This window comes from Helianthus annuus, chromosome 6 (genome assembly GCF_002127325.2).
Source record: "Helianthus annuus cultivar XRQ/B chromosome 6, HanXRQr2.0-SUNRISE, whole genome shotgun sequence".
Classification (NCBI taxonomy): domain Eukaryota; kingdom Viridiplantae; phylum Streptophyta; class Magnoliopsida; order Asterales; family Asteraceae; genus Helianthus; species Helianthus annuus.
The window spans coordinates 9,056,732-9,084,481 of record NC_035438.2 but is presented as its reverse complement, the minus strand read 5'-3'; the positions used below and the strand labels follow the sequence as shown (position 1 = coordinate 9,084,481).

At 37.3% G+C, this 27,750-nt stretch overlaps 1 protein-coding gene across 1 annotated transcript; it reads right to left on the bottom strand.

The window, feature by feature from the left end:
* Positions 1 to 22,034: 22,034 nt before the first annotated feature.
* Positions 22,035 to 23,795, bottom strand: LOC110864596 (pectinesterase). Its single transcript, XM_022113702.2, has one exon. It carries the CDS (start codon positions 23,793 to 23,795, stop codon positions 22,035 to 22,037), a length of 1,761 nt encoding a protein of 586 aa, XP_021969394.1.
* Between the last annotated feature and the right edge of the window lie 3,955 nt (positions 23,796 to 27,750).

Below are 27,750 nucleotides of genomic sequence, written 5' to 3'. Positions count from 1 at the left end.
AAGAAATATGAATTTCAGCGTTTGGAACTGGGGGCTACCGTAACTTACGGTAGCCACCGTAAGTTACGGTGGCACCTGGAAACTTATTGTTCTGCCGTAAAGCAGAAGAATCCCACCGTAGCAATTTATTTGCTACCGTAAGTTACGGTCTCACCGTAACTTACGGTAGACTCTGCACATGTTTTCTTGCTTTGTGATTTTAGTCATTCTAGTTCCGTTTTGCAGGGAATTAACCTTGAACATGTTTATCACCTACCAAGGTTAATTACCCATGTTCGGAATTATTACTCGCTATCATGTTTCGCTTTCCTATGAGGAATCGCTTACGCAATCATCTACATGTTTAAATCCAAGACTTCGTGTTTATCAACTATACCATTGACATATTTACCATTTCATGATCTTAACTCCTGTACTAGGAGTTAGACTTCGCAACAAAGTTTAGCGTGTCAAACATACGGCATACACAACAATCATAACCATGCCTTATGTAATGTTGTTAAACTTCATGTTTACTACGAAACTTGTTTTAACCCGTTTGGTGCTGAATTAAGCACCTTATGGACATTCGTTCCCCATGTTTATCACTTGCTTAAGACTTTAATCGAATTCATGACATAAAGGTAACTCTCGATTATCATGTATGAATAATGACATGAGACTAACCATAAACATAATGTAATGAAACGATAAATTGCATACCTTTAGAGCACGCCTTTTCCCCGTGAATTCTCGCCGGCTTGTCCGCTTGATGATCCGGACTCTTTGCCTAGAAAATTCAGTTTTTAACTTGTTTAGAATTCTTTTCATGACCGTATTCACATCATTTGTGAGACATGATCAAAATCTGCGTTTTCATCCTATTCTAACATTTAAAACCTCACTTAGGCATTTCAACGAACACCTAACGGGTCAGATTTTTCTACAATCATTACTTAGTTCATGACTTGCCATTTAACATCTAATTTCACTTTAATTAAGCAAATTGCACACACTTAACATTCAAATTACTGAATTTCCTCATACAATTCAGCTTTTCGCTAGATTATGAATTCATAATCCTAGTGTTTGTCTAGTCTTTACAATATCATAAATCACCTACAATGGTGATTGTAATTTCTTCAAGTATCATGCAATGATTTCCACAATTAATCAACTAGGGTTTAACCCCAAGCAACATATTATTTCAAGATTCATTCATGCATAACATATCTAGGTTCAATTTCAATTATTCACCATTGACCTAGAATTCATAATGAATCAAAATATCAAAATTATACATACCTTTTGATCCCTATGACGAGGTGATCACTAATTCGTGTTTAGAACTTGATTTGGAGCAGATTTATAGCTTCAATTTTGAGTTTTATGAAGGTTTTAGGGTTTGGAACAAACCCCTGCTCGCCCCCTCCTTCCCTTGATCGACCAGACACACCAAATGGTGTGTTTGGTAATCTTTGTTACTATTTCAGCATTTAACTTTCGTGTTTTGGCAAGTCTAGTCCCTCACTTATCACCTAGTTTTTAATTACTATTGTTTTAACTTAGTGCAAGCTATTTCAAGACTTGAAATTTTAACTAGGTTAAAATTTCTAGTTGGTTAATTCTTGTTTATTAAATCTTTAAATTTCTAATATAAGGTCTTATATTTTCGGGGTGTTACAAGTCCACCCCCCCTTAAAAAGGGTTTCGTCCCCGAAACCGAATTACGTACCAAATAATGTAGGGTGGAGACGTCGCATCTCCTCTTCGGACTCCCACGTAGTGTCTGACCCTTTTCTGTGCTCCCATTTGACCTTGACTTGATTTATCACCTTGTTCCTCAAACTTTTCTCTTTACGATCCAAAATCGCAATCGGTTTTACTGCATAGTTGAGGCTGTTATCCACCTCGATATCATCGTAGTGGATATGAGCGGTTTCGTCGGCCAAACATTTTCGGAGATGTGACACGTGGAATGTGTTATGAATCCCGCTCAACTCTTCGGGTAATTCAAGACGATATGCTACTTTACCAACCCGTTCAATGATTCTAAATGGCCCAATAAATCTTGGGCTTAGTTTTCCCCTTTTCTGAATCTAATAATGCCCTTCCATGGGGAAACTTTCAGCATGACCTTGTCGCCAACCTGAAATTCAATTGGCCTTTTCCTTTTATCCGCATACGCCTTTTGCCGGTCTTGAGCCGTTTTCAAGTGTGCCCGAACTATGTCGATTTTCTCATTCGTAGTTCGGATTATATCGGTAGGTGCTAGCCCACGCGGACCCACTTCTCCCCAACATACCGGAGTTCGACATTTTCTGCCATATAACAGTTCATACGGGGCCATCTTAATACTCGCGTGATAGCTATTATTATATGCAAATTCGACCAAGGGTAGATGGACATCCCAACTACCTCCGAAGTCAATAATGCAAGCCCGCAGCATATCTCCCAACGTTTGTATTGTTCTTTCACTCTGCCCATCCGTTTGTGGATGGTAAGCAGTGCTAAGGAACAATTTAGTTCCCATTTGTTCTTGGAATTCACGCCAAAATTCCGAAGTAAACCGAGTATCTCTGTCTGATACAATGGATATCGGTACCCCATGCCGTGCTATGATTTCATTGGTGTACACTTCCGACATCTTCTCAGATGTATAGGTCTCACGAATTGGTAAGAAGTGAGCGCTTTTCGTCAATCTATCTACAACTACCCAAATAGCATCAAACCCGCGGTTAGTTTTGGGCAATTTGGTCAACAAATCCATGGTGATGTGTTCCCATTTCCAAACGGGGATTTCCAAGGGTTGGAGTTTACCGTATGGCTTTTGGTGTTCCGCCTTGACTTGTAGACATGTCAAACACTTTTCTACGTATCTCGCGGTGTCTCGTTTCATTCCGGGCCACCAATAGTTTTGTTTCAAGTCATTATACATCTTGGTCGCTCCCGGATGAATGGAATAACGAGATTTGTGTGCTTCATCAAGTAGAAGCTTTTTAACCCCACATGTGTTAGGGACCCAGATTCTATTGAAACGAGTCTTCAGGCCGTGACTGCCTATCACTAGGTCTTTAACTTGGCCGATAATTCTTTCCTTTTTCCAATTTTCCACCTTCACAGCTTCATTCTGTGCTTCTCGAACTCGTTCTAGTAAGCTCGAAGTCACAATGAGTTGCATTGATCGTACCCGTATCGGGGTATAATCTGCTTTGCGACTTAGCGCATCAGCCACTACATTGGCCTTCCCAGGGTGGTAATGTATTTCACAATCGAAATCTTTGACCGTTTCCAACCACCGCCTTTGTCTCATGTTTAATTCCTTCTGATCGAAGAAATATTTCAAGCTTTTATGGTCGGTAAAGATTGTAAATTTTACCCCGTACAAGTAATGCCTCCATATTTTTAAGGCAAACACTACCACCGCTAATTCCAAGTCGTGAACCGGATATTTATTTTCATGAATCTTCAATTGCCTCGAGGCATAGGCGATTACCTTACCTCGTTGCATTAAAACACACCCGAGCCCCAAATGAGAAGCATCCAAGTAAACCACCATGTCGTCGGTCCCTTCCGGTAATGTTAACACCGGAGCGTGGGTCAACCTTTCTTTGAGCGTTTGGAAGGCTTCCTCTTGCTTAACGCCCCATACAAATTTTTCCTCCTTGCGAGTCAATTTGGTCAATGGCAAGGCAATTTTGGAGAAGTCCTGTATGAATCTCCGATAATATCCCGCAAGCCCTAAAAAGCTTCGGATTTCCGAGGGGTTTCTTGGAGGGTTCCATTTTGACACCGCTTCTACCTTTGACGGATCCACTAGTACTCCATCGGTACTAATGATATGGCCAAGAAATTGCACCTCTCTTAGCCAGAAAGCACACTTAGAGGATTTTGCATACAACTTTTCTCGTCTGAGTGTCTCCAATATTTCTTGCAAATGACACACGTGCTCAGCTTCATTCTTCGAGTATACTAATATGTCATCGATAAATACAATTACTGATTTATCTAGCATAGGTTTGCAAACCCGGTTCATGAGGTCCATGAAAGCTGCGGGCGCATTGGTCAACCCGAAGGGCATTACAAGAAACTCATAATGCCCGTACCGTGTACGAAAGGACGTCTTCGGTACGTCTTCCACTTTGACTTTCAATTGGTGATAACCAGATCGGAGATCAATTTTGGAGAACCAACTTGCTCCTTGTAGTTGGTCAAACAAATCATCAATTCTTGGGAGTGGGTATCGATTCTTCACCGTGAGTTTGTTTAACTCTCGGTAATCGATACACATGCGTATACTGCCATCCTTCTTTTTCACGAATAAGACTGGTGCGCCCCACGGAGACACACTCGGTCGGATAAACCCCTTGTCAAGAAATTCCTGAATTTGAGACATCAATTCTTGTAACTCCGACGGCGCAAGTCGATATGGCGCCTTGGCCACGGGTTTTGCGCCCGGAATTAACTCGATTCCGAACTCTACCTCCCGTTCTGGTGGTATCCCCGGTAATTCTTCCGGAAACACGTCTTCATAATCACGTACCACCGGTACGTCTCCAATTTTGAGGGGTATTTTCCGTTTCGCTTGCGTATACCATATAAGCCTTGCATCCATGTTTCATAAGTTTATGGGCTTCTAGCATTGAGCATATCACCGGGTTACCTCCTTTTTCACCGTATATCGTAACTTGTTTTCCACTAGGAGACGTCAGTTTTATTTCCTTTCGGAAACAAACCACCTTCGCGTGGTAACAGAATAACCAATCCATCCCCACTATCACTTGGAATTCTCCCATTGACATCGGAATCAAGTCTATTGCGTATTCCTCGTCATCAATGTTCATTTTACAGTTTTCACATACATCGCAAACAATAAAGCTTTTGTTATTACCTATCTCTACTTCTAAAGGCATAGGTAATTTTGTTAGAACAAATGAAGGGTGCCGAATAAACCCATACGAAACGAAGGATTTATTCCCACCCGTATCAAATAACGCACGTGCGGGGATTGAGTTTACAGTGAATATACCTGAGACCACGTTAGGTTCGACCTTTGCTTCAGCAGCGGTCAATTGGAAAGATCTTGCTTTTGCTTTTGGGGCTTCGCCTTTGGAGTCTTGCCCTTCTTTCTTTCCAACCAGTTCCGGGCATTCTGATCTTTTGTGACCCGTTCGGTAACAGTTGTAACAAACAGTCACTTTCTCCGGGCATGATATAGCCATGTGTCCCGTTTTTCGACATATGGGACAAGGCTTATCTTTGAAGCGACATTCACCCTTATGATTCTTCCCACAAATTTTGCAACTTGGTGTACTACCTTTTGCGTCTGATTTCTTCGCTGTTTCATTCGTTCTTGCTTTCTTGGTAGGGCTTGGATTCACATCTTGTGCCCTTCGTTCACCCCGTTCTATACTTTTTTTCAGCTCGATCTCCCTTTCCCGAGCAGCATTGACAATCTCGGTAAAGGTCTCGTACTTTGAAGGGGTTATGAACTCTCTATACTCTGCGCTTAGCATGTTATGGTAGTAATAGACCTTTTGCTCTTCATTCGTTATCAAATCATCGCAGAACTTCATCTTGTCCATAAACATCCCCGTGATCTTGTCTATGGATTCACCTTTGTGTCTGAGTTGCATGAACTCTTCCTTGATCTTGTTTATGACCGCTTTGGGACTATGGTGTTTAAGAAACGGCGTCTTAAACTCCTCCCATGTCATGGTCTTAGCCGCTTCACTTCCAATCTCCTTCTTTTTGTTATCCCACCAGTCTTTTGCTTGACCTCTTAATTGACCCGTACCATAAGCTACGTAGTCATTTTCATCGCAATGAGTTCTCTCGAATACTCCTTCGATATCGCCTATCCATCGTTGGCACACAATTGGATCAACCTCCCCATTATATATGGGTGGTTTACAAGCCATGAATTCCTTGTATGAACAAGGCTTTCGTCCTCCAGATTTTTCCTTTGCTAGATTCGAATTATCCTCTAGCTTCTTGATTCTCTCTTCTACTACTGATAAAACCGTGTTTTGAATTTTATCAATGAAGTTCGACAAACTGTTTTCGATCGCCTTTCCAACCTCTTCGGCAATCACTATCCTCATTTGTTCGGTGACTCTTGGCACCGCATCATCATCACCTTCGTCCGCCATCTTTAATACTGAAATGTTTACATATATTGTTAAACATTCCATTTGTAACACATGTTTTACTTGTTTTGATTTAATCAAGTTCATGACTTGACTCAATCATTCTTGTTTCATACCTTTCTTGTGTTTGAGTGTGTTTACACACTCTTGATTCTATCGTTCTTGTTTCATGCTTTTCTTGTGTTTGAGTGTGTTTACACACTCTTTTCCATGCATATTTGTTTGTGATTTATTTCTATTTTATCAAAATTTACTTACACAATTAATTCTTACCGGATACTTGATCAAGCTTGAACTGAACACTTATTGACAACCTTGAGCTCTGATTACCAACTTGTAAGACCCAGTTTATATTACTAGATTTAATAACATAGAACCTTACATTTGATGCCAAAATTTAGAGTTTACAAAAATATTCAATATTTTAAACCATAACTAGACACAACATACATGTATTGTTCTTACGAAATCATAATCAAGACGATAACTACAATTGTTTACATAGTTTTTAAAACAAAAGATCATGTGCGGAAGCGTTTGTTAGAGTGTTCGGTTCAGATACATATGCTTGATCCTCACCCTTCTACTAGAAAACCTGACAACTGAGCATTTTAAACCAATGTTAGTATTATGGTCCTTGACCAATAGTATAAACGAAACGGTGTGTTAAAACCAAATAAAGAAATCAAGAAATATGAATTTCAGCGTTTGGAACTGGGGGCTACCGTAACTTACGGTAGCCACCGTAGGTTACGGTGGCACCTGGAAACTTATTGTTCTGCCGTAAAGCAGAAGAATCCCACCGTAGCAATTTATTTGCTACCGTAAGTTACGGTCTCCCCGTAACTTACGGTAGACTCTGCACATGTTTTCTTGCTTTGTGATTTTAGTCATTCTAGTTCCGTTTTGCAGGGAATTAACCTTGAACATGTTTATCACCTACCCAAGGTTAATTACCCATGTTCGGAATTATTACTCGCTATCATGTTTCGCTTTCCTATGAGGAATCGCTTACGCAATCATCTACATGTTTAAATCCAAGACTTCGTGTTTATCAACTATACCATTGACATATTTACCATTTCATGATCTTAACTCCTGTACTAGGAGTTAGACTTCGCAACAAAATTTAGCGTGTCAAACATACGGCTTACGCAACAATCATAACCATGCCTTATGTAATGTTGTTAAACTTCATGTTTACTACGAAACTTGTTTTAACCTGTTTGGTACTGAATTAAGCACCTTATGGACATTCGTTCCCCATGTTTATCACTTGCTTAAGACTTTAATCGAATTCATGACATAAAGGTAACTCTCGATTATCATGTATGAATAATGACATGAGACTAACCATAAACATAATGTAATGAAACGATAAATTTCATACCTTTAGAGCACGCCTTTTCCCCGTGAATTCTCGCCGGCTTGTCCGCTTGATGATCCGGACTCTTTGCCTAGAAAATTCAGTTTTTAACTTGTTTAGAATTCTTTTCATGACCGTATTCACATCATTTGTGAGACATGATCAAAATCTGCGTTTTCATCCTATTCTAACATTTAAAACCTCACTTAGGCATTTCAACGAACACCTAACGGGTCAGATTTTTCTACAATCATTACTTAGTTCATGACTTGCCATTTAACATCTAATTTCACTTTAATTAAGCAAATTGCACACACTTAACATTCAAATTACTGAATTTCCTCATACAATTCAGCTTTTCGCTAGATTATGAATTCATAATCCTAGTGTTTGTCTAGTCTTTACAATATCATAAATCACCTACAATGGTGATTGTAATTTCTTCAAGTATCATGCAATGATTTTCACAATTAATCATCTAGGGTTTAACCCCAAGCAACATATTATTTCAAGATTCATTCATGCATAACATATCTAGGTTCAATTTCAATTATTCACCATTGACCTAGAATTCATAGTGAATCAAAATATCAAAATTATACATACCTTTTGATCCCTATGACGAGGTGATCACTAATTCGTGTTTAGAACTTGATTTGGAGCAGATTTATAGCTTCAATTTTGAGTTTTATGAAGGTTTTAGGGTTTGGAACAAACCCCTGCTCGCCCCCTCCTTCCCTTGATCAACCAGACACACCAAATGGTGTGTTTGGTAATCTTTGTTACTATTTCAGCATTTAACTTTCGTGTTTTGGCAAGTCTAGTCCCTCACTTATTACTTAGTTTTTAATTACTATTGTTTTAACTTAGTGCAAGCTATTTCAAGACTTGAAATTTTAACTAGGTTAAAATTTCTAGTTGGTTAATTCTTGTTTATTAAATCTTTAAATTTCTAATATAAGGTCTTATATTTTCGGGGTGTTACATTATCAAACAACGTTCCTATGGAATACGTACACCATAAACCATAAACTAGTTACGAACATAAAGTAGGTAAGCTAACATGCATCTATACATGAAATGAAAGACATTCACAAAGACACATGAGGAACAATTAAACGACAATAAATCAAAGTTAAGCATGCATATACATCTAGTCAAATATAATTAGGTCTTTTACTTTAATATTAACCCATCAATTAAATTACCAAAAGCCGATAAATTACTAATTAACACGAATAATCATCACAAACCCGGGTAGAAAAATAACTAGCCAAGATTCATAGTCAAAACCAAGAAACAAGTTTGAATCAATAAATATATCATGTTTGTAAAGTCTAATAACACGAAGCAAATTAAACTGAATTAACACGTTTATAAAACCGAACTTTTATCTTGAATCTGAGGCTTGAACTCAAACCAATCCTTTTCTTCTCCTTGAAATCGCCTTTTGTATGTTTTTTCTAATCTTCTGTTTCGATCAGCAGCCCCAAATTGACGCCTAGAAGTGCACGTCTGATGTTGCTACCGTCTGATGTTCTTTCGAAATTAAATAGCAATCCCCATTTTAATAATTATGTTCATGCATGTATGGCATGCTGCAACCTACTTCTTTTTAATGGGCCTCCAATGTGTTCTTTTAGTTATTTAATCTCACACTATGCAATCCTAATTCACTTGAAGTCCATTGGCCCACTTGTACCCTATTGAATAATCCATATAAAAACACATAAATGTAAACTATTGTGAAACAACCTAACCTATTAGCAATATGAAGGGAAGAATAAGAAAATGAGATTGTAAATCTTATTGATTGATCTATTTTCACCATACGCAAATGTCATTATACATATAGGCACATACATTAATATTAAAGGAACTAAAAAGATAGGAGTTAGATAAGTTATGTATGTGGAGAGTCACAATATAAATGATACATTCATAACACTCCTCCTTGACTATCCACATACCTTTAATACGCTTGGTGATGCTGCCTCGTTAAAAACCTTGCTAGGAAAACCCAGTGGGACAAAACCTCAGCTAAGGGAAAAAGAGTGCAGCGCGTATTTTCTCCTCCTGGTACTTTTGGATCAGGTATGTTGCCTCATTAAAAACCTTACTAAGAAAACTCATTGGGATAAAACTTAGTCAAGGGAAAAAGCGTGCAACTTGAATATGTCTCCCCCTCATTTTAACATGTATCCTTTAAGTGACGTGTGTCCATCTTCCTTGAAAGTCGAATAAAGCCTTTGTAGCGAATGATTTGTTGCTTGATCCCTTAATGTGCAATCCTTTATGTTGAGCAATTTTGTATAATCTTCTAAAGAGACTTTAGGTGCCTCTTTACAAAAATTATCATATGTCCATGAATGTGTTTCGTTACATTCCTGCATCTACAAGACTAACCAAACTTGTTTTGATGGGTTAGTAAAATATAATCAAATATCATTTATACCTGAAATGTTTCTTTGAACTCATTCCAATGTCTCTTCGCTTGACAAATGTTATGACATAGCTAGCAAAACATGTTAATGCACTTATGCATTTAACGATGGTACTTCTAGAATGAGAATCTCTACTTTGATAGGAGATGATAATAGGCATTTCTTATAACAAATGACTTAACAACCTTTAACATACATTAAGGTTTAACTATGCCCATACTAAAATATCCAAACATCATCCTCTAGTTGCACTTGGTGGATTGGTAAAATACAATTACATATATTACTCGAACTGCAGTTCGAGTAATAGTTAGACCGTGCCAAGGTCATTCAAAAATTCTCCCTCTAAAAGTTCGACAATTTCTCTCGATGATGCATAGACATCATCACTGTAAACTGCGGTTATAGTGAACTTTTAAAAGTAGAAGGTCGATAAAACATGGCTAATTTAATCAAACTTATATCCCTCTTTATGCAAATATCTCGAGTTGTATAACACTCGATCTAACTATTTTAGTCCATATATGAACTCGATATAGTACGTTCTTGAGGTTTTGACATCATTAATGCTTCTAGCATTATCAATCCATGAGGGAATTCTTTCCATCTTATCCAAATATGCATGTGCTTTCACTCTTTAGAAGTTTTGCTACATAAATTTTCGCATTTAACACATTGATATCTATATCATATGCAAAAATGTCATAAACACTAGCTTTTATCTCCAAAATCCATATTGTACCATGTTTGTACACTGTGTACATTGAGTTTCCATAATAACTAGGTACACATTTTCTAGGTATGTTTATTGGAGTATTGGTGCACTATTGTTACATCCATAAGGTGTTTCAATTAACCTCTTAAGCACTCAAATGCTTTAGGATACTCATGGGGAGTTCCAATTATATTCAATTCAATAACATATATAACATGTATATGTATTCAGATCTGAATTTATATAATACTCATAATATTCTCGAGAACTTATTTTATATGACTTAGTATCAAGTGATACATAACTTTCATAAGACGCGTGTCAATTCTCTTTTATATATTACCAGACTAATAAGATATTGGAAAGTCAATGCATCCACCACTGAAGAATACGTTTTCTCATAATCAATCATAGGTATTTGTGAAAATTCTTGTGCCACAAATTTTGACTTATACCACTTAATTTTATTTTCACATGATTCGCGTAAAAGACACTTTTGTATCCAGCATATTTTACAACTTTAGTTGTATGGACTGTTGGTCCAGAAACTTTCCAGTTCATTAGAGAACTAAACTCTGCCTTATTTGCGTCTTTCTATTTTGGCCAATCATTTCTTAATATTCATTCATAGGCAGATCTTAAATCTTGATCCTTATCATTTAATCATTTTAAGCGCTACATTATATACAAAGTATAACGACGTCGATTTTTATTTCGATTCCATACATATGTTAGACATGATACAACTTATCGAGATCTCTTTATTTTCAGGTACCTGGGGTTCTTCTTGAACCATCATGTCTATTGTCTCGTCTTTAGATCTTATTACTATAACCTCGACTTGACCATCTTAATTACTTGCTCCAATTTTCGAGGAATTTTATTATTGGAATCGACTAGTCTACCACGCTTCAGGCGTGCAATAGACTCATTTCAAAATATGTGGTTGTCCTCTTGGACAAAAAATATAACTGGAGCATAAGCAGTTGATTATGTGACTTACTTAGTCACTTTATTTAGGTCAGTGAACTTGTCTGGTAAATTTGTTCTTTAATATTGGTAAATAAATTATACTTTAAACTTCTAGTTCATAGTTTATAGTCTGAGGATCAAGATGACATGATAATTCATTTCACTTTTCACTTTCCAACTGCTTGTTATCTCCCCCTAATGTTGGGAACATTCATTCACTAAAGTGAAAACCAATGAGCCATAAACGAATTTCTCACTAATGGCTTTAAGTATTTTATCATAGACGATTATTTATACCCAACATATTCTCAAACTTTTTAGAAGTCCCATCTTTGTGCGGTGTGGTGGATGCGTTTCAATATATGTCGCATAACCAAAATCATTGATGAGACATATTTGGTTCCTGACCAAAAACCAACTGTATGGGGAGAACTATAACTTATTGGCTTGATGTAAATTGATGGTACTATATATAAAATTACATGTACCTAAATGAACTTTTGCTCATCTCATGATTACTAGCTTTGTAACCAATAGTAGACGTTTATTGATCCCAATAACACTTATTCCAATGATCGTTAATAACTTGGGAATCAAATTCACAATTATCAAATAAATATACTAATTCGGATTAATATACTTGCTATCACATTAGCTAAGCCACAATCACACAAACTTCAGGTTGTGGATTTGATAACCATTTAGACGATGCATCGATTTATAAAAAAAACTAAATGGTATCATTTTGGGATATGCATATCCTTTAATCGCTTCCATAATATTTAGGTATACACACCCTCGTTTATTTTGCAAATATATAATTTCCCTTGAGAGCAAACATTACATGCTAATTATTATCTTGAAGAATCTTCTAGTTCTTCATTATGTTTCACATCATCATTGACTCGGTGTGGTCTAACCGGTCATGCCAACTAATTAAATAATTATGATCCATAAACTCCTGGTTTATGATCGTATGTGTATTACTTGCTCGTATGTAATACAAAACTTATGATACGAGAGAATATACTATAACTTTAAAGTTAAAACCATCTCATTATGCAATCACTCCTTAGTTTGCCACTTTTGGTGGTCCATCTCATTATTAAAATGACCATCATTACAATTTTTAAGTCATTCTCATCATTACAAGTTTCTCAATTAGGTCCATCATTACTTATACAATGATTAATATATAATCACATTCACTTTTGAGAATGGAGTAGAACCAAAACAAGCTTCATAGTTTTTCATTATTTACTCGGTCACATGAGTATAAAATCATTTCATTTTTTCATGACTCTTATAATGATATTGCTACTTTAGGAGCATATGTCTCAAGTGTGACAAATGAAAAGAATTTAATCAATTTTTCCTTGTAAATAATGTTCTCTTTGCTTACCATCAATTGAGAACTAGATGAGTCGTATAAAATTTATCAATCTTATATCTTACGATCTTTATAACGATCATTGTATAATCATCTCGTTATTAACATGGTTGATCTCATTACATGAGCATCATAACAATTTTCTCAATTACCATGATTACAATCTTTACACCAATTATTATATCATCACATTCTATTCAAGGAATAAATTATACCCATACAACATTCATGGTGGCATCATTACAATTTTCTGAGTTACGTATATGATCATAACCTTGAATTGATCATTATATCATCACATTCACATCAAGGAATGGATTAGTACCACCGAACTTTCATGCTTGTTGTTTCAAACTTTATATATATTCTTTAACAATCAATGATATTTGACGATGGAAATTGTTTTGCTCAATGGATTATGATATATATTTTTCTCATCACATGATATAAATTGAGATGTAGTTATATAACCGAGACATTTATACTTATCGGTTTAAAATCTTACAAGCTTCGATAAGTTCATAATAAGCTTTGAGGAGCTGGACACTTCAGGTGTCTTTTTATATAAAACTTGACCACAATTCAATCGTGTTTATAACTTGTGATCATATACCACAACTATGGCCACTTTGATGTTCTCTTCCAAATATATAACATCAATTGAGAAGTAATTATATATCCGAGTAATATAAGATTCATCAATCTAACATGAGTATGACACTTCGGGTGTCATATCTAAACATATTCATATACTCTTTCATGAAAGTCATAACAAATCACAACTTTAGTTAAATTGTTCTACTTTATAGTAGCTATATAAATAAATAACAACATATAGAATACAAATTATACATCAAATTATATGATTTTTATAACATATCCTCGTATAAAACCAATTATGATAAAACTTTATAAAATAAGATATGTTGTTGTCAGTTACAAGTAAATATTAAGCAATATTTATATAGATATTCAATAGCATCCATAAAGCATATAGAATTGCAATAGACACCTATTTACAACAAAGTTAAAGTATGTAACTTTTAACATTATAGATATCATGTAAAACAAGTTATATTTACTCTAATGTTATTAAACAAAATTGAAATAGTGATAATTTTCCAATAAAACCCATTAAAGACCATTCTTTATATTCTCAACATTAAATACGTTAACCTTTAAAATATTAATATTCCATGATATAAGACAGAAGATATAATGAAATCAATTTAGAATCATAGCTAAACTTTTATATAGTCATGTTGATGTAAATTAAATCTCATATCCATAGTCGACAAAAATTGTGACTTTTCAACACACAAGGAATCCCTGATTTTTTTTATTATTACTTGTTAAAGAATTTAGAATCCAAAGGACATATAATCATCAAATAAATGCAAAAGTGGATATATTGACTTGTGAATCATTCATTCTTCTCAAGTTAATAATTTGACACCATCAAAACATGAAGAGACAACAAACTGAAAATCTCTAAATATCATGCCTGCATTTTGGAATATTCAAGCATACAAGAAAAACTAATAATTAATCCACCATAATGCACAAACAAATTAGTTTATGATATTGTTTGCATCACAAATAACCTATTTAATATTATATGAATATTATAATAAATTTTGCTTCACACTATAGAAATATCATATTTGAAATCACTTCTTTATCCTATAGGTTTGTTCAATTATTGTTCTATTTCAATTATCAATCCTAGCCGTTGGTTGCCAGACATCACCCCAAAACATATATATACGAATTGTGAATCAATACACAAGACGTGGAGTGGTAACATAAATTTCTTTCTCTATTTTATTAAGATAAATCCAATTAATAACACTTTCAAATTTAATCAAGTTGAATCATAAATAATGTATTTCAAGTAACAAAATAATTTAGCTATCATGACATAATAATAGCAAAAACCACGTATTGCATCATAATCTATTTTGATATGCATGGAAATGAATAATTCATTAAACAAAACCAAATTTGTAGACAAAGCTAAGAATATATTTCAGTTTTAAATTTTAATATTATAACATTGAATTCAATTTTAATACTTCAAACAACCATTATTGAAATTTTAATACTTTAAACAACCATTATTGAAATAACTGAAAAACTATTTTATCACAAACTAATAAAATAAATTAGTGGTATAAAATAATAATTCATAGCCAGTAAACAAGACATAGATTCAATCATCATGCAAGTTAGATACTTTAACGATATAATAAAATTATTAATTTTTTTTTTCAAAATTACCTGTTAAACAATTCTCAATAATTTACCTTGTTTAAGGATTAAGGTGGCCATGGGTTCCTGTAGATTCCAAAGACTCAAAAACCTCACGGAAAACATGCCTCGGTCCTCCGCCTCTTATCCCGATTAGTTCAAACGCATCGGTCTATCGCCCTTTGAGCCGTTCGTGTTGATAACGTATTGTGAAACAACCTAACCTATTAGCAATATGAAGGGAAGAATAAGAAAATGAGATTGTAAATCTTATTGATTGATCTATTTTCACCATACACAAATGCCATTATACATATAAGCACATACATTAATATTAAAGGAACTAAAGAGATAGGAGTTAGATAAGTTATGTATGTGGAGAGTCACAATATAAATGATACATTCATAACATAAACATCTTTATTTTGTTAAGGAACTTACGGATGAATAGATGGGAAAAGAATAAATAAATGCTTCATTAGTGTGTCAATTAATTTTGCTTAAATGATTGTTAATTTTAAGTACACATTTGAACACAACTAATTAATTAACATTGATTACATACAATTTTCTTTTGAGGTGAATTATCCCGTTTTAGTTCCTTGTCAATAAAATAATAAAGCATTAAGATACAAACAAAAACGAGCAAAATTCAATAAAAACGATCATAAATCTACTCAAAACTGTAGGAATATTTATTTAAAAATATGTATATTTTAGACCACATCATATATCCCCACACTTAACCCTTTTTCGTCTCTGAAAAAGACTTATGCAAACGGAATCAGAATCAGAAATGTTCGGGTTCAAAAGTCTAGATTACTTATTAAAATTAAAACTTGTGTAACCGCGATTGCAAGTATACTTGTCCTCTTAAACCCAAACCCGGTTCCAAGCCCTTATCATGCAATTTATGTTCAAGTATAATTAATCAGCCTAGGGTCTCACACTAAAACCGCAATCCACCTAATCCCGGCTCAAGCTTATAGAACAAAAGGAACAGTCACTGGACTATTTTCTATAAAAAAAAGACTACCTAGTCTACACACCCTAACTTGATGTGTTGAATATGGTCTATAAAAAAAGACTAACCTAATCTAGACACCATAGTTTTAAATTTATAAACTAAGACTCTCTAAATGCTAGACCACTAACAGGCAAGTGTACCTATCGTACGTAGTAAAGCCTAATGAAGTCCGAGTATCGAACCCACGAGACACTAGCGACGTTAAACTAGACTCTGACTCAACTAATTACTTAACTGGTTTTAATTTGTATTTTGGATTTGAGGTTTTAACTAATTAAACTAAATGACTAAGAAGATGGCAGACACGACAAACAACGTGAAACAAACACGAACACGAGAGCAAAGTTTGATCAAATATATATGAGACAAGAACTACCTAGGTGTCGAATCTCTAGAATCATGCAATGCTACTCTGACAGTGACAATGGTTAAATATCCTACTCCCTCGATTAACCCCCCGCTAGAGATGTATCAAACGAAAGATAAAGACGAAATGTGAAGTGCTAGAACAAACCGGCTTGACCTATCGATACCAAATCCTACGAGAATCAAGCAATGAAAGTAACTCTACCCCATAAACTCTCAAAACGCAAAGCAAACCAAACCTTGAAGATTGAAATCCTAGGAAACCTTAACCACGATGTAATAAACGAGCCCGAGCTATCGGTCACCCAATCTACCCACCAATGATTAGCTAATAACCTAGCTCACCTTAATCGTCTTTCGAATCACAAGATGAGGATGCAAGTTTTAGTATATTGATTTTAATTATTAATCGAATTGGTCAATTTCTCAACTCAATATTCAAACCGAAACCCCTAAGATCAACGATTCAAATTAAACTCTAAGTCTAAGGGATATTTCTATGTGCCTAAACCGCTGAATTCATCAACCAATAATCAATCAAAACACACCAACATGCAATATCAAGATCAATCGCAGGCAAAGTTATGTAAATCACATCAAATAACCATAATCATGTCAAAATCGCATTACAATCATCAAGTTCATCTAAACCCAGGTAGTATAAAAAGTTTAGCCAAGAATCATAGTCAAGAAAAAGAAACAAGTCTCATATGATAAACAAAACATACTATCAAGTTTGAAAACACACAGTTTTAACAAAATTGAATACTAATAAATTGCAAACCCGAAGTTGAATTTTGATCGTGGCTTATACCCTCTTTTTTTCTTTCCTCTCTTTGTCGCCTCGTGTCAAATCAGCCGTCCTATCTTTTCTGTCCTCTCGCTGCCGTCTACTCTTTCTGTCGTATATGTCCCTGTTCCAAATATATCTTCCTTTTGTAATCGATCAAACTGATTTTATATTGGTCTCCCAAATCCTAATCATTCACAGTTTCACACCCAAGATGTTTCTTTTCGGCCCAATAGTAATCCTCAATGTGTATCTCTTTTATTAAAGGCCCAAACCCCACGATTCATGATTCTGCTGATTTAGAAACATACGGCCCAAACAAAGAAATAAAATAAAATAAAATGAAAATAATAGTATATAAGCTGCCTTCTTCCAATGCTATCCTCCTTTTATGTTAGTCATTGGCCACCCCCTTCTACAATATTAATAACAACAGCAGCCTCCAATCATAAAAAAATTTGGTCATCCCTATTTGCTCCTATTTGTGCCTTTCTCAAAAATGGAATAGGCTTGGGCCACTAATAGAATATTTTCATATATGTAGAGTGATTCTAACTTATAAAATAGACATAGTGGCCTCGACTCACTCAGCGGCAATTTTACTTCGGTCCCTGGCACACTATTCTGTCCAACTGGCTGGTCATTTGCATATTATTCGTTTTTGCTTCATTTGCACCAAGACCTGGCCCAACACAAAATAATATAATATAATAATAAAAACTAAATAAAACAAATAAAAACTATACAAAAAATATACAATTTACATGGGGCAAATATGTGTATTTTACCACACATCAAATATCCCCACACTTAACCTTTTGCTTGTCCCTAAGCAAAATCCCAAGCAACATGTCCAACTTAAACACTTAACAATAACGCAAGTCTCGAACAAATTATAATGCGAATTACGAAATCATCAAACACAGCGGTTTCGCAAGACTTACAACGTTCAAAAGGTTGACGAATCATAATATTTAAATGAAAACGGGCCTACCTAATCAAGTTTTTCTTACCTTCAAGCAATCAATCATGCAATGTCAACACCCCTCACAATGTCACTCATCTCTCGGCTAATACATATGTAATTTCGAGTGAACTCTCAAAACCGAACTATGAAACATACTATCATAAGCTTGTACGTCAATCAGATTTCCACCTGTTTGTTAGAACTTGACAAGGATCAAGAGGCTTTAACGGGTAGGTAAGGGCTAAAGGTAAGTTATTTTTATTTGGGAATATATGGCTAAACACGAAATCACACTATAAACCGGATAAGCACGAAACAAACACTAACATATTGGTCATTTCGACCCACAACTTTATTCTATTTTTTTTCTTTTTCTTTTTCTCTTTTCTTTTTCTTTTTTTTTTTCATATTTTCATTTTTCATGTTCTTTTTTTTTTTCATTTTCAAGATAAAGATAACAATACACAATACGATCCGGTTATCACATCAACAATGGGTAACAAACGAATAGTTTTAGGCTCAAAGTGGTATCTAAGGGTAATGGTGAAACGGGTCAAACACAAAGGTTACACAAATAGGGTGATCCTAATGCCTCTATCACATCCATGTCAAATCCTAACTGAAGGTCTCAAACTGTATCAAAACGCGCACAAGTTCTAAAGTAATGCAACAAGTCGGTAAACACACATGAAACGAAAATAGTGATCATATATATATGAAACATATAAAGGCTCAAATCTCACTATCATGTGGAAAATAAGGGCTACCGATATCGACAATGCACAACCAATTAACTCTCCGGCTCCATCCACTATCCTAGGCATCCCAAAACCTTTTACTTCCAAAAACTGATTCAGTCAACCTACTATCCCGCAACTTAAAGAAACTTGTGCTCTCGACTCGTAAATTCGACAATTAAACCGCTTTTGACCGACGCTTTGAAAAGGTTTTTGTTTTCTACGCGCTAAAGGACAGGGACTCGCAACTAACTCACTTCTTTTTTTTTTCAATTTTTTTGATTTTTTTTTTATTTTTATTTTTTTTGTATTTTTCAATTTTTATGACTCAAGACTCTACTAACTAGACACTAAATGATAGTTTCCCATCCCCACACTTAAACTCTACATTTCCCTCAATGTAAGATGGAAACCGACTCAAAAACTAAAAATAAATAAGAAATAAAAGACAAAGGGCAAATTGGAAAAGACTTAGCTGATTTTATGACGCGTAAGCTCCAAACTCTCGTCTAATCCAGCTCGATCGTATAGCATTCCATTTGCGATCGGCTTTGACTCTGACTGACAAGCTCGGTAAATGCCTGATATTCGAAAAGCAGCTCCAAAGTCACCCGAATGGAGATTGAGTACGGGTGGTACTTTTTCAAACCTGCATCAACAAAAACAAGCAAAACCAAAGCAGTATTGACTCTAAAAAACGACCCAAAAACTACTAACTTAGACTCAATATACAAAAACTACGACTCTATACAAACTCTACGAAACCTCCCCACACTTGAACTCAATCAGGAGGTTTCTCTTTGACCTGGACCATATCTAACCCATTCAATTCCACCCGTTCCTTATTATTAATTAAAATTTTAAGGGTAGAATTTATAAACCTTTTAACATTTCCAAACGGGTCAGGCCACCAATACTTAAACTTACCTGGACCAAACCTGATTCGTGGCATGTAATGAGAAGGATGGTGTTGTGCAAACTTCAGTGGTTCCTCCTTCTTTCTTCGGTACCATCCTCGAATCCTCAGAAGGTGTTGATCCAAGCTCTTTCTCGCCCTCTCCCGTGTTCTTGATCGTGGTGGCAGTCCATCTTTCAACTTCTCCACGGGTCGGCTATCAAACTCCTCATCCATCAAGATCTTGTGCGTGCAAAACGAAGGGTTAAATACCCTTGATGTCCATCAGCTTCCACGCGATCGCCTGCTTATAACCTCTCAGGACACTCATCAGCTTCTTCTTCTCCTCCTCCGTCAATCCAGCAGAAATGATGACGGGTAACTGAGATCCCTCGCATAAGAATGCGTACTCCAGATGAGACGGCAACTCCTTCAACTCTAGGGGTGGGGTACCTCAACAGACGGTCTCTCCTTCGGAATCTCCTCTTCCTCGATGACCTCAAACACCTCAAATCTAGGGGAAGGTTCGGTAGCCTGCGGCAGAGGGTCCTGTTCAACATCCAACTCAGTGACCCCACTCCCCTGATCATCCACACTCGCAACCTGCGTATCGGACGCATCTCTCCCACAAATCTCGCTGAGGAGGCTACCAACATGTGACATAAGAGTATCGATAAAGTATAGAGTGTCATCATGCTGTTGGGTATGCCTCATAGAATGCTGAATGTCGAATGTAACTTCATCCTCATCAACTCAAAGAGTCAACTTGCCATCATATACGTCAATGGCTGCTCGTGCAGTGGCAAGGAATGGACGGCCTAAGATCAGCGGGACCTCAGAGTCCTCATCCATGTCGAGAATGATAAAGTCAACTGGAAATACGAACTTGTCGACTTTCACCAACATGTTCTCGACGATGCCCCTCGGATACTTCACCGATCGATCGGCAAGCTGAATACTCATGCGCGTGGGGGAAGGCTCTCCTAGGTCAAGCTTAGCGAATATGGAATAGGGCATGAGATTGATGCTTGCACCTAGGTTAGCAAGTGCATTGCTGATAGTAAGATTTCCGATCAAACACCAAATCGTAAAGCTACCAGGATCTCACGTGTAAACCCACCTCCTCGGGGCCATGTCCAAGGTCGACTCCTCAACCGCCATGAGACCAAGTCCCCTGATGCACGGGAATCACATAGAATCCTTAAACCCTCGCCCCTGTCAAGTTCGAACCCGAGATTCCAGCCTTGATTCGTCCCTTCACCCAGATGTCTCTCGAAAACGGCCCAAGCGGGAATCGAGCCTGTGTCTCCACTAGTGTGTTCTTTACCTTAAAAAATTACAGAAAACGTATTTTATGTTTAGAAACCCTTGCATGTCTTGTCATTTGTCTTAAACCTCGTTTATTTTTAACGTTAAACTAGGTTACGTGGACCCACATGACGGCATAATCATTCTTTTCCCTCTCCTTTTAGTTTTCCCTAGTTGTGCAAACTTATTTAACTAGGGGAAATTAAAAGAAGAGGGAAAATGACGATTATGCCCTCATGTGGATCCACGTAACCTAGTTTAACTTTAAAAATAAACGAGGTTTCGGACAAAGGACAAGACATGCAAAGGTTTCCAAACATAAAGTATGTTAGCTTGTAATTTTTTAAGGTAAAAACACACTTTGAAAACTTGTATAAACATAAAGGACTCTTTATGTAATTTACTCATAAATTTAAAGACATACAACATTTAACAAACACATAGAAAAAAAAAAAAAAAAAGCATACAACATTTGATAAATGAAGCTCATTATGTCTAAAAGACCACCTAAATGAAGATGTTGTCTGGTTTCTTCGTCACTCAAGCTGAAGTGTCCTTGAACAAGGATCTTATTCTTGGCATAGCCGAGCAATGCTTGCTGATGCCATGTCATTATGCCAACTCATCCTTATGGGACCCATTATGCTTTCATATACGAAATCTAATTGGTTATAATAACTTATAACCCAAGATTAGCTGGCACACCATATTGAGGCAGCCAACTTCCACCATTCAAAAACGAGCCAAGTGTATAGTCAAGTGCATCTCTCTCATTTGTAATTGGCTTATAACCCGCCCATGTGACCCGACCCGCTTGGTTTGACCCGGGTCCAGTGTTTCCATACTCTCTAAACATGCATGTCAAATGGTTGTTTGCACCCTCTGGCGACTCCCATGTCATCCACCCTTCTGGCTTGATCAAATTACCAATATCACATTTCAAGATCACCGATGTCGCCGACGGCTTCCACGGTCGTCCGAGGTAGCTCGGGAAGTTCGCTTGCACTGGGGCCAACTCTGGGGCCGCTTGGATTCGGCAGTTATGTAGTACCACCCCTCCCGCTTCTTCCATTTTCATCCTTCCATCAGCTGTACACATGTTTCCTTGTGAGGCATCCGGTTTTCGGACAATTATATCCGAGTCTTGGATATAAGCCCGGCCCGTGCCGAATATGAAGTCCACGGTTCCGTAGATGGCACAGTTTTTGTAAAACTGGTCGTGTGTATGGTAGTACAATGTGTCTTGGTAACCCTCAAAGCCGCAATCTACCATAACCGTGTGCGGGGATTGAGAGCGGAACGCAACCGCTTGGTGTCCTGCTGGGCCGATAGAGTTTCGGAACGTGATTCCCCTAGCCATGAAGCGTTCTCCGATAGCAATAACCGTTGCGGTCTGTGAAGTTCCAATGTTCATAATGCCATAGTTTAAGCTACCAGTAATGATGGTCTTGTCCTTACCATCACCGTACATGAACACGTTGTTTTGGCCGCGGTCTACGGTGATTTGTCCTTCGTTGTATGTCCCGGCTTTGATGTATATTATGTATCTTCCTGACGGGCCGGGTGCGTAAGCGGCTACCGCTTGTTTGATGCTGTTAAACCTCCCGCTTCCGTCTTGAGCTACAACCGCATCGGGTGTCGGGTTTGCTGGAACCGGAGGTGGGGTTCGGGTTTTGAACAGCGCTTCGTTATCAGGTGTGGCTTGTAGAAGCTTCCGGTCGTTTTTCGGTACCCATGATGGGAAACCATTGCGGTCAATCTCGTCCAGCTCCGCAAGAAGCTTACGGTTTCCGATCGGAGGGAGTTTAAACGCATCCAAACTGACTCCAGCATCCTTAAGAACGTTGTGCACGTTGTACACAATCTTTTGTGCGTTATAAGTTAACTCATTGGATGTTTGCAACGCTTCTTGCATATCAGCTTTCATTTTCTTGTCTTGGATCTCGTCCACACATGTTGTCTGGTACGAACGAACCGCGGTCAGCCAGTCTAGCAGCGGGTCTGCTTGTTGCGCTAGCGTTGTTGCTTTCGTCTCAGCAATGACTTTAAGCACCTGTTTGAGCTCATCGGTCGCATAACCGATCATTTTCTCACACGTTTCAAGCTGAGCCTGGGTATGGTTCGAGCAATCTTTCTTGGCCGCAGTGGCCTTCTCAAGAGACTTATTAAGTTCATCCGCCGTAGCGCGAATGACCGCAATGATGTAATCTTGAGGGGTGGCAGAGGAGTTTTTCGCAACCTCATCGACCGCGTCCAAGCAAGTATCTTGGTACTCGGTTTGTTTGCATATCGTCTCGGCTGTTTTGCTGTTAGAGCTAACCTTATGATCATGGGAATCATCATGGGATTTATTGGTGTTTGCGAGTACTAGACAGATCCCGACCACAACACCGATCACGATGATCGCCGATGCAACCGACATGACTACCTTGTTAGCCATGATTCTTATGTTTGTTTGTCGTTCAAGTGAGAGATGAATATGTTTGGAGTGAGTATGCATGTATTTATAGTGTATGTAAGTAATATGAATGAATGATGATCCTATAGTTTTGCATCACTTAATGGTTTTGATTTAAACCAATGATTTTCCGCTATAATTAATTTCGGATTCATTAGGCATCATTTGTTTTTGTTTTTTTTTTTTTTTTTCTGTTTTTATAAATATGTTTGCATAGAATTGAATAGTAATATAATTTGGTTAATGGGTCTCTTTAAACCAATAGTAAACAAAATCAAACATATGTTGACCCTCGTGACTTTAGATCTTTTTAAACAGCGAAATATTACAAACGGATATACAAAAGCTAACACATGACTAAACAAATAGATTAAAAATGCTTCCGTTTTTATCGATCCTTACTGCCAATAATTTTGTATTTACAAGACCTTCGAATGATCTACCAAAAGTAAGATCCTCTATAGCTATTCGTGGATTAGACGAATTATCCGAAGAAGATCGTTTAACCGTAGCAAGAGCGCGAAAAATTGAGCGTTTCTTATCACGACCTTTTTTTCGTAGCAGAATGCAAATCCTATTTTTGCTCAGCAGGGTTATGAAAATCCATAAGAAGCAACTGGGCGTATTGTATGTGCTAATTGCCATTTAGCGAACTAATCGAGCCACCCATGGATTTTTTCAGTTAGAAATCTCACTCAAGTTTCATCCCCCACCTGATATTGTGACGGGTGGTGGGTTTTATGGCGTTTTAGGTTTGACCTCATCTTTGGTGTGAATAATAATGTGAAGGATCTTATTTTTTACTCGGTAGTCCATTTTACGTTTTGTGGTTTGTAAACAAAAACCGAAAGTTAATGATTGGTTCGGTCGAGTGGGTTAACAACCCTCTCTTGGTCATTTGTAATACACAAGTTGAACAATGCAAACGATATAATTCTTAACTCTAAAAATAATCAAAATATAAATGTGTTATTGTTATTGTGTTATTAAGGTATATTTTTAGTGCAATTGTGTTAAAGATTGTGTTATTGTAAAGATTCAGATACTTAGGGACAAGGTGGAATACTACGGTGTCTACTAAGGTAAATATTGTGTGTTGGCGTATGATGATGGATCGAGATATTGATATCTCAAGTGTGCTTTGTCGGTTTTTGATTCGACGGAGGAGACTGTAGATCTTTTATTTCAGTGTGGCACGAATGTGGGCTTTGATTTTAGTTGGCTTTAGAGTTCAGATTCCTTCCCCCCTCAGTTAAGCGTAGATCTTATTTCTTGGTTGGATTTCTTACGTTTTTTTCTAAGTAGATGAAGTTCCTGGCTTGTTTGTGCATGGAATCATTCTGACAATTTTACGGGTCGTTTGGTGGTCACGTAATTACACGTTTTTTTGGCAATAAGTATCCGCGAAAAGAAAGCATTTTTCATTAGTTGAACGAGCTGGTTAGACTACTCGGTGTGGAGGAGGGTACAAAGGATGCTTCGCCACATAGGCGTCCACATAAGCGGGTGTGAGGATGGGCCTAAAGGGGATGGACCTACGATGTAGAGGATGGGCCTAAATATATATATGTGTGTGTGTTGGTGTGACACCCCGTTGAAACGCTTTCACTCACTCTAGCTTGACAGTGGCTGCCTTAACTTTCGGGACGAAAGTTCCTAAAACTTGGGGATAATGTGACACCTCGGATCTTTCCGGATAACCTTTCGATGTAACAAACGTGTACGTAACCGACCAACAGTAAAAATGTATGAAAAACTATTTGTTATTATGTGTTATGTGCCGGTTTACTTATGTGTATGTATATATATAAGTGTTATATATATGTGAACCAAACCCGAGACCCGACTCGAGACCACGGTCTCGAGTGAGCAGTGAAGCACTTGGGCCGGTTAAGGCCTTGTAACCGAGAAACCCAACCCGGAAACCCCCTAGCCCAACTCGGTGCACTATATAAACCCAACCCCACCTCCCTTAATCATTTTACACACTCTCTTCTCACACACTCCTCTCATCTTCTTCACTAAACCCTAAAACTCTAAATTTCTAGCAACCAAAATCATCTCCCCATTCCTTCATATCTCTCGGATCAAGTGAGCTATCAACAAGGAAGATCGGACGAACCAAGAGACCACCCGAACACCCCTTTTCTCTCAACCCCGAGTAACCGGTTAGTGTTTTTATGTTCATGATTATTGATGATTGCTATGGTTTTATGCTTGTTGATGTGATTAGAGGTTTTAGTATGAATATTAGGCTTGTATGTTCATAATTATGCTAAGGAAGGTGATGTTTTGTTGATCATAGTTTTGGGTTATCCAATATATGTTAAGGGGTTGGTTAGAATTGCATGTTCTTAGGATTGTTTGTTAACAAATATGATTTCTATGATAGAATAGGTATTATGATCCTTGTCAAGAAATGATACATGGTCTTATAAGTTTCCTGTTTTGATTCGGGTTTATTTAGAGTTCATGATTTCTTGATTATATGTTTGAAGTTTTATTGAATGAATGAAGAACAGTTTGAATGTGTATAATAGTTTGAAAATGCTGACTTTGATCCAAATTGGTGCACAAATCGACCAACAAACATGTTTTAGTGGAAATAGTACAACATTTACATGAAAATGCGATTTCATTGGTTAGTACAAGTCTGCAGGTTCTAGAAGGGATTGCCATGCACGTTATCACGGTTGCGAGTCGCAACCTTTGGTTGCTACTCGAAACCACGCATGACCGGTCGAAACCTCCCAGTTGCGAGTCGCAATCAGCACCATCAAACCTGGTTGCGAGTCGCAACCACACCTGCTAAGTCGCAATCTCCTGTTACGAGTCGTAACCAAAACGTGACGGACCGAGACCGCAGTTACGAGTCGCAACCTCGGTTGCGAGTCGCAACCACCTTAGTTTCGACTGGGCTGTTCTGTGTTTTGGGCTTGACTGTTTGTCTTGTTGTTTTGGACTTCAACTGTTGGGCCCCCTATTGACTGGACTTCATTTTGATCTGCTACTGCATGTATATACGTTACTGTTTGTATTTCTGCCTGTTAACTGCTTGTATGTCTACATGTTACTGAATGTATACGTGTTTACTTGTACCCGACTTGACCCATACTTGGTAACCATGCTAGGACGTGGTAACCAACGAGCTTAACCAAGTAACGTATCTTACCGAGCAACCCAAGGTGAGTTCACAACTTAAAAGCATGCGTCCCGGTGGTTTGGGACACGAGACTAAAACAACCCTATCCCCTTGTAAAGGGGATACCGTCTACTTTCCTTCCCTAGTTATTGGGAACAAACTTACTTTATCTTCCCTTGTATTGGGAAACCTTTTTAGTTAATTACTGTTTATACGGAATGCAACTAACGGCACTAAACGCAACTCTATCACTCAAGTCCCTACTACATAATACCGATTAGTCGCCGGTGCCAGGCGAACGGGTTATTAGTTGATAGCGCTATTTAGGTCTTACCAGCCTCACACCGTGCCATGGTATGGGATCGGTCGTGAACTAATGTACTCAGGCATCCGTCAATGATGATAGAACATTGACATCGGGGCATCCTGCGGAAACGCATTCGGTTACCTAGTGTTCGGTATTGGAAAAACAGTTTAGTCGCTAACTTTTGGGGTAGCTCCCCATGGCATGTATAAACGGATAAATTAACTGGTGAAACAAGTTTTTGGTAATTAAAACTGGACAACTAGTGAACTCACTCAGCATTATTGTTGACCCCTTTACTGCATGCTTTGCAGGTGGCCAGTGACTGGAGCAGCTGCTTGGGATGTGTAGTGGTCGTCTGCCCGTGTGTTGGGCATTTATTATGCTTACCTTATGAACATTGTTTAAAACTGTTTAATTATGCTTCCGCTACTTGTTACTGTTTAAACTTGAAACCTTAAACTCTGAACTTGATATTTGCTAATCCTATG